Raw genomic sequence first — 9,208 nt, forward strand, 5'->3', positions numbered from 1 at the left:
AGTTGTAGCATAGCTTTAACTTAGCTATTTGATTTTTCTGGTCTCCGTGTTTGTTAAAACAGTTAAAGTGATGATATTAACTTCATATATAATTTAGATATGATATAAAGACCACGATTTCAATCAATTTCCCTCTGGGATTAATAAAGTATTTTTGAATTGAATTGAATTGAATTTCTAATACTGACTTGACTGAAACGTTATTAATACCCTTTTTTTGTATTAAAAAGCTTATATTTTCAGAAATTTGTAAGTGGTTTCAATCACTAGTTTTCATACGAGGCTAAAGTTAGCTTCCGATTCGGGAAATGGCTAAAGGGTGGTTTTTCTCTACTCTGACCATTTTTAATCTGCTCTAGCTCAAAACCTATAACACATACACTCTTCAAACCTGTTCTAGATTATTCTAGGCTCGTAGCAGAATGCATAAAACATAGTTTGTGATTTGTGAAACTTCAGAAAAGGCAAATTTATGCATTTATTTTTCAGCATCTGGCCCACACTGGAACTGGTCCTGTGCACTCAAAAAAAAAATTTTTTTCTGGACAAGCTTAGCTTTCAATATCTAAATATTTTTAAGTTATTGTGTTTAAATGACTGAAAAAGTACGTATTAACAAATAAAAGCTAAAAAAGGAATTGATTTTGCTTCAGAAATGTATGAATAGAAAATGTAACTGTCCATGAACAAACATTCTGAAATAGCAGAAATGAAACTCAACATGTATTACAACCTTGGCTTTTTGAATATTCGAAAACATTTGACAGTGTACGAATTTATCCTTGTGTGCATGTTTTTCAGATGACAAAGTGTTGGAAAAATGGGAGGGGATGAATCGATATGCAGCTGAGAAAGCCATGCTTCATCTAATTCATTTCTACCCAAAATAAAATGGTTGTGAAATTAAGTGTTTCTTTTGTTTTATTGTCTTTCACTCAAAATAATACAGAAATACTAGCTAGCTAAATATCAGCTGTAGTAGTTAAATTCTGTTGCAATGAGCTGCTATGACACACATTTAGGACAGTGTTTTGGATATTTTGTAACTAATTTTTGTTGCTGCTGAGAGAGGAGTGTTGCTGGAATGTTTTTCACTGCTTCTGGGAGTCCTGTACTTTAGCAATTGGTGCAGGTCAAAAGTTCATCTTGGGCTTAACAATAAAACTGAATATTTAGCAAATACTATTTTGTTTTCATATCTTGAAAAGTCTTAGTTTAATGTGTTCTCATTTTTTCCATGTGTTTTTTTTAGTCACTATACAGCCTTTTATTGTTTTAATTATTATATATATGTGCTACTGTCTTAAAAATCCCCTGTCTGAACATAGACTGTACATACATGTCTGAAGGACAAAGGGATTAACTATTCAATTTCAAAATCCTTTATGGACAGGATTTCTAGGCGCAGTCAAGGTGTGGAGGGCATCCTTTTTGGTGGCCTGAAGATCAGGTCTCTGCTTTTTGCCGATGATGAGGTCCTGTTGGCTTCATCAGAACGTGATCTTCAGCTTTCGCTGGAACGGTTTGCAGCCGAGTGTGAAGCAGCTGAGATGAGAATCAGCTCCTCTAAACCTGAGACCATGGTCTTGATTTGGAAAAGGGTAGAATGCCTTCTCTGGGTCAGGGATGAGGTCCTGCCCCATGTGGAGGAGTTTATGGAAGTTTGACAGCCAAAACATGTATAGAATTGATAAATTTCTTCTTCATACATTCTCCTGCAATGCCCTGGTCCTGTAGAATGAGCCCTGGCATTTTTACTGTGATTGCCTGTTTTTCTGTAAAATCACAGAAAAAGAGAGTTGCTCGGGTCGAGCAGGCTGCTTCATGCGCGTTCATGCTCAGGCATAGCCCGTAGCATTTGCTATCAGTAGCTTTAGCAGCAGAGAGTGAGGCAGTGCCAACTCAGCAACTGTCGCTGTTCCTAACGCCTAGTGATGAACCTAGCTACATTTCTGATGACCCTTAGCTACTTTCTGTAGAACTTTCTTCTAGATATTTCCTGCAAATTAGCAACAAAATAGCCATTTTCTCTTAGAACCGTTCTTTGGATTGACGTTGTTTCAGCTGTCATCAAGGATATAAAAGTTACAGATATTGTGAATATTACTGGTGTGTAGCTCACCTTGTAAGATGTCTGACTCCCATGTAGAAGACCTGGGTTTGATTCTGGGTGTGAACATAGTTCATTTAGAGTTTCTTTTATACATAAATGATATATTTTTTTACAGTAAGATGCCCAAATTTTTATTTGAGACTCGCCGAACGGCATTGAATTCACACATAAAAAAGATGTGGGTTCAACTTTCATTTTGGAACAATTTTTCAAGCAAGGGAAGGGCATGATCTGAGCATGCAGGAGGACTGACCCATCTTAAACCTTTGTCGGCTGTGCTGAAGAGAAAGGTATAGAACCAAATTATTTAATTAGCTGCGTGTTCTCCTGTCCTCTGTCCTCCGGGCCACACACACACACTGGACTGTCTTAGCTGTTATTTTCGTTAAGGAGTGTGCACGTACAGCATGTGCGCCTCGTGCACGAGCCTACTATTGAAGCTGCCGTTACGCTTTTGGCCTGAGGGGGCAATCGCGAGCATAAAAATTCAAAAGTCCGTAAAGTCCCTTTAAGTATCTCCGGATCTTGTTCACGAGTGAGGGAAAACTGGAGTTTGAGATCGATAGGCGGATTGGTGCTGCATCTGCAGTGATGCGGGCGTTGTACCGGTCTGTCCCGGTGAAGAGAGAACTGAGTCAGAAGGTGAAGCTCTCGATTTACCGGTCGATCTATGCTCCTACCCTCACCTATGAGTAGTGACCGAAAGAACGAGATCTCGGGTACAAGCGGCCGAAATGAGTTTTCTCCGAAGAGTGGCGATAGGGTGAGAAGCTCGGTCATTTGGGAGGGGCTCGGAGTAGACCCGCTGCTCCTCCACATCGAGAGGAGCCAGATGAGGTGGCTCGGGCATCTGGTCAGGATGCCTCCTGGACGCCTCCCTGGTGAGGCTTTCCGGGCATGTCCAACCGGGAGGAGACCTAAAGGTAGACCCATGACACGGTGGAGGGACTATGTCTCTCACCTGGCCAGGGAACGCCTTGGGATTCCTCCGGAGGAGCTGGCCCAAGTGGCTGGGGTGAGGGAAGTCTGGGCCTCTCGCCTTAGGCTACTGCCCCCGTGACCCGCCTCCGGATAAGCGGATGAAAATGGATGGAATTTTCTTGCAACGTGGGTAACGGCGTTATTTAAAAACTCGCCAGCCCAAATTTGAAGAAAAAAAACTTCCGAAATTAAGAACTTCTGGTTAAAGTAATGACCCACCACACGGTACGGTTTTTCTCGTCAAATCCAAACTACTTCCCGCAAAGGTAATGACCCGATGTCTTGTTTTTCCGGTTACATCATTTCCGGTGACGACAAAGAAGAAGCCATCTGATGTCTGCAGCCAGATGCTTGTGACTTTCAGACACACGAAGAATGGTCAGACTTGATGGTTAAGTTGATCTTTATTGGTCACTTGTTGCCATCTTCAAATAAACTTATAATAAAAACAGAAATCTTGATTTTATCTAATTGTTTCTTACATAAATCTTTATTTAACACATTTAACATATAAAGACTCAAACCTGAATGCTTCACATGGACACAAAAACTCAGCAGCATTTCAAGCAGCTACCACTAGAGGGCGAGAAGCCTGCACACTCATATGATTAACATTGTTTTCTGAGTGGATTCCCTGTTGTGGTGCTGATGTGGACCCTGATGAAACACCAGAACTGATCTGACACAGAGATGGAAGTCCTTAATGTGACATTATGGGTCATCGGCGGATCTCTTTATCCAAAAGGTCTTTGGCTTCATTGATCTTGGCAGCGAGGTATGGTGACCCACCTACAAACACAAACCGGTGTTAATCAGATTCTGTAACATATGATAAACGTTTCACACACTCATAATAAATAACAAAACATGTTTGTGTCCGAGCGATTACCTTGAGATAAATAAGCGTCTTAAATCTCATAATGCTATCTAGAAACCAACGAGCTCTGTCTTCTTGGGATGAAAGAGAGTGATGCTCCGGGTCATTTACCTCGACTCATTTTCCAGCAGCATGTTTCTACTTTTTAAAAATAAAGTATCTCTTTTCGTTTATTGTGAAATCAGCAGAAATTCAAGTTATCGTTAAAAAAAAAAACATTCACTTTGAAATACAAGTTAACCTGTTAAAGACATAAATAAACTTGCAATCTGGAGAGAACATGAAAATAAACGTCTCAGCATATTGTCGATTTTAGATTCGGGTACGAAAATGTAAACAACCCTTTTGTTTTGCTGTGATTTTTAACAACTGAACTCAAAGATCTGAAACATTTTACACAAAAGCCAAGTTACTCTTAAATATTGTAAGTGGCCTTTTATTGTGGCCAGTCCAAGGCACACTAGGGCTGCATAATTAATCGGATTTTGATTGTGATCAAGATTTTGGTGGCCACACTTAAAGCAGCTTTCTGAAGTTTTCTACTTTCAGAAATTATGTATGATTTGTCAGAAATGGGAAACGGAGCGCCGACCAGAACTAACCAATAGCGTTAGACTACCGCTTAATTTTTTCAAATTTAAGGAATACTTCAGCTGATGCAGAGTTGATGAACTTTTCACGGACAAGTAAGTCTCTAAAATATAAATATATGAGAACACAACATGAGATGAGAATATTACTTGTAAAACAACGTGTTTTAGCTCTGTTTGTCGGCTACAGAAGCACATTTATAAACAAACAACGTGAAGTCGCCATCTTAAAAAAACAGAGCGAATGACTTTTTGTGTGATATGCTTGTCAGCCACTAGATGGTGCCATCGGATAAGAGAAATACTCCAGAAAGAGACTTTAAATTAACCCGATCGTCAACAATATTTACATTCTAAATGCGAGCTATTCTGCTTGGGCAAAAGCACGGCTAAAGCTTCAATAACCTTCTACTGTGGTTGTGTTGGCGCGACACAAAATGGCTTCCATATTTTGAACTGCCATAACCCTTTGACCGTTTGCGCAATCATCGTAATTCCAACTGATTCTGAAAGCCGAGCCTCAGCGCTTTCCAGTGGCATACAATACTTAATGGTAAGGTTACGCAAGTCCCTGCCTGGGAACCAGGAAATAAACACACTAGTGGAATTGTTTTGGACGCATATTTTCAACTTTTATCTCTTCTACGGATGTAAATAATAATTATTTTGGGTAAATATATTACTGTACATAAGTACATCTGTGGTTGAAGAAGAAGAAAGAAGAATTAAGTATCATTTCTATAACGCCTCTCAAGATAAAAATCAAGAGGCGCTTCACAAAAACAAAAAATGTAAAAATATAAAAAAGCATTTACAAAATGTTTAAAAATATATTAAAATGAGCAAAAATAGGCAATAGTGATTAAAAATGTTAAGAAAGAGAGAGAGTGAGTAGGAAAGAGGGAAATCAGTGGATCCTGAGGAAGGTGGAATAGGTGGGGAGAGCAGAATAAAGAGAGAGTGGTGAAGAAGGTCATACAAAAGCCAGCTTGAACAAGTGAGTCTTCAGCTGCTTTTTAAAGGAGACCACTGAGTCCACTGATCTCAGTCTCAGGGGGAGAGAGGTCCAGAGTCTGGGGGCCACAGCAGCAAATGATCTGTCACCTTTGGTCTTTAGCCTGGTGCTGTACAACCAGTAGGCTTTGATCACTGGACCTCAGGGACCTGCTGGGGGTGTAGGGACTAAGAAGATCACCAATGTAAGATGGTGCTTGTCCATGTAAGGCCCTATAGACCAGAACCAGGATCTTGAAATGAACCCTGAAGTTGACTGGCAGCCAATGAAGCTGGAGGAGAAGCGGGGTGATGTGGGTGTGTTTGGAGGACTTGGTCAGAAGCCGAGCACAGGCATTCTGAATCACCTGTAGACGGTTCAGGGAGGTTCTGCTCAGACACGTGAAAAGAGAGTTACAGTAGTCTAAGCGTGAGGAGATGAAGGTGTGGATAACTGTCTCAAGTTCAGAGCGGGACGGAATGGGACTCAGCTTAGCAATGTTCCTGAGATGGAAGAAGGAAGAGCGAACAAGAGAACTGACATGAGAATCCAGGGTGAGAGCTGGGTCAAAGGTCACGCCAAGATTCCTGACAGAAGGTTTGGTGTGAGAAGCAAGCTGACCAAGAGAGTCTCTGACTTTGGGAACCAGCATGTCTGGAGCACAGATGAGGACCTCGAGGATTGAGGTGTGGATGAAAATTATTTACCATCACAGCTGCAGTGAGTTTATCAACAGTTCAAATATATTTCTAGCTTTAGTTCTTTTTTTTTTTACAGTTATCATTTCCTAGTATTTACTGCTTGAATATGTTTTATAAAATCTGATATATTTATACTTTTAGAGATTCTTCTGATGAAGAGCCATCCGCCATCACCAGCAATAGGCAATGTCAGAGACATTGCTGCTGGAGATGCTCCACATCTTCTGGACTCCTGGTAAACAGAGTCAGACCCAGGTACCGTCGACCCACGGCACCCAGATTTATCCCCAGAAGAACCCCTGGCTATCAGCTACCTCTCACCACCGGCTCCACAAACAGACCGGCAACAAGTAGTAGGAGGCCATGAAACAAACACAGGAGGCCTTTTCTGTATAAGCTGTAATTCTTTCTGTTAAGTTGCACTTTGAGATAATTAGTTAGCACTTTAAATATAAAAGTAAAGGAGTTTTTTGGAGGGGTTTTGCATTATTTATAATCGATTCTAAAGTTTCATTTTTCACAGAAAAATGTTGCAACATTGTTTGTTATTGGTGCAATAAAAATACATATTTTACCAGATAAGATGAATAATCGTGATTACAACATTGATCAAAATAATCGTGATTATTATTTTGGTCATAATCTTGCAGCCCTGAGGCCCACCTGTGCAACATTCATGATGTCTAACCAGCACCTGGGCATACCACACCTGTGAGGTGGGATTGATTATCTCTACAAAGACGACATGCTCACTAACACAGAACGATCAGATTTGTGAACAGCTTTGTTGTTTTATTTATTATTTAGTTTTATTATAAAGAACTGCAGATGTTACACAGAATCTGAGTAAGCTCACCTTTATCTGGATGGTTCAGGACCATGATCCTCCGATGTGCCTCCCGCACTTTAACTTTCGTGCTGGCTGGGCTGAATATGACACAAACAAAAGTAGTCCTTCTTTGATATGAGACCACAAACCAGCACTCCCAGTGACCTTAAATCTATTACCTGATGCCCAGAATCAGGCTTGCCTCTCGCCTGGACATCTTCTGCTCAAAACCTCCTTTGTAGTATGAAGAGAAAGCCTGGTGTTACAGAAGAGTGTTGGGTTGATTGTCAGTATGTATGACTCTCTGGAATCTTCAGCCACATAAAATATCATTTTTTACAGGCATTTCTTTTCTGGACAACAGACTAATAAAGAATAAGTTACTGACAATAACAATAGCAGTGCAAAAGGGAATCTGGTGTGAGGATGAATGACTCACTGATGTGGGCATCTTCTTGGCCGTCTCAGAGAAAACTTGTCCAAGAGGCTTCCACAGTTGAAACGCATAACGACCTGAGGGTCAAAGAAACAAGAGAATATAAATAAAAACATCCTTACAAAAATGTAATAAAATGAGTTTTAATACATCTGAGGAATATAAACCATGTTTACCTGCAAAACCTGCAGCAGCAACACCAAGACCAACAGCGATCAGAGTTCTGCCCTGTTAACAGGAAATGAGCCATCAGCTGTCTAACAGTTAATTCTGATGTCCCCCAAATCCATAATTCTCTTAAAATTTAATGTCCCCGAATGTTTGAAGCTCGGGTTTCCTACAGCGCTAGAATGTGGGTAAACGTGACTAATTTGACCTTTTTTTTAACAAGAAAAGGTCTTAAGAACAAAACTTAATTTAACAAAATTAATCGTCAAAGCGACATTTATATTTCACATTTACAATTTAGCAGTTTTACTTAACTAACCAGGTTTACTTGGACGAGTTCAGGTATCTGACGTAACTGTCAGAAGAACATGCTGTTAGCGGTCACACCGGTATATCTAATGAAAAAAAACATATAAGCTCTATTTAAAAGACTCGATAATGCACCTGACGCTAACACCTATGCTTACCAGCTGCCTGTCTATCTCTGCGTCGCTCCTGACATTCGTTTTAGAGGAATATTCAGAATATCGTGTCGTGTCATCCATGGCCGAGACACCGGTGTGCGCCATGTTGGCTTTAACATCAAAACAAAAGAGACATTAATCTACATCCGGTCAATACTATCAAAATAAATTACTGTTTCCGGATAAAAAATAAACCAATTCTACGCATTCTACCGCCGCTGCTACGGAAATATTTAAATCTTACTTAAAGGTAAAAACAAAGAAATTGTTGTGTGGAGACAAAGTGCTAAACACAGCTAGCTACAACGCTAAACTAACACGCGAATTATCACCGCCAAGTGGCGATAAACTGAAATTATACCGTATGTATGTCGATGAATTATACGATGGTTCTAAAAAGACAAATAAAAGAAAGCATTTCATCCTTTATCCCCAGTGAAGATGTTTATATTCATCCATTAAATTCTGTTCCAATAAGCGCTGTAGATTGCTGGGTTATGCACTTTGACTCCACACATGTTTCATATATTTAGGCTATATTAAATGTAGTTCTAATGGTGTTTTTATCTAAAAATAAGACTTTTAGAGTGAGTTTCCCTTTGACTGACCCCAAAATGCCAGAGCATTTAATTTAAAAGAAGCCTTTCTGCCTAGAAGTTATTCCACTTTTAAAAATGAAAACCTTTATTATCTTTCTTCTCTTCATCCTTCATATTATTTTAAGTGCACAATAATAGATTTTTTTCAGCTTAATTGAAATGAAGAGGCAAAAAAGTTATCTACTGAGACGCAACGTGTAGTTCCACGTTTACGCCACCAGAGGGTGACAATTCACCCTTTCTTATTTATAAAGTACATTGAAAACTGTTAATTGATGGATTTAGTACCTTGACTCCACACATCCAGTGTGTTTTACTCAGTTAATAAAACCAATGTGTAGTTCCAAGTTTTGCCACAAGATGGCAGACAGAGATTTCGCCTTGTCATAACCTATTGGCCAATCCCAATACTCTCACTGTGCCCTATGATCTTCTGTGAAGCGCACTTGGAGGAGG

General features: G+C 39.8%; 1 protein-coding gene across 1 annotated transcript; it reads right to left on the minus strand.

The window, feature by feature from the left end:
* Positions 1 to 3,479: 3,479 nt before the first annotated feature.
* On the minus strand, positions 3,480 to 8,314 carry dnajc15 (DnaJ (Hsp40) homolog, subfamily C, member 15). Its single transcript, XM_015965944.2, has 6 exons — positions 8,157 to 8,314; positions 7,698 to 7,749; positions 7,525 to 7,598; positions 7,265 to 7,341; positions 7,113 to 7,183; positions 3,480 to 3,883 (listed from the first exon to the last, which is right to left on the minus strand). Exons 1-6 carry the CDS (start codon positions 8,256 to 8,258, stop codon positions 3,813 to 3,815), a joined length of 447 nt encoding a protein of 148 aa, XP_015821430.1. The 5' UTR covers positions 8,259 to 8,314; the 3' UTR covers positions 3,480 to 3,812.
* Positions 8,315 to 9,208: the final 894 nt, after the last annotated feature.

The sequence above is a fragment of the Nothobranchius furzeri genome, chromosome 14 (assembly GCF_043380555.1).
Source record: "Nothobranchius furzeri strain GRZ-AD chromosome 14, NfurGRZ-RIMD1, whole genome shotgun sequence".
NCBI lineage: Eukaryota > Metazoa > Chordata > Actinopteri > Cyprinodontiformes > Nothobranchiidae > Nothobranchius > Nothobranchius furzeri.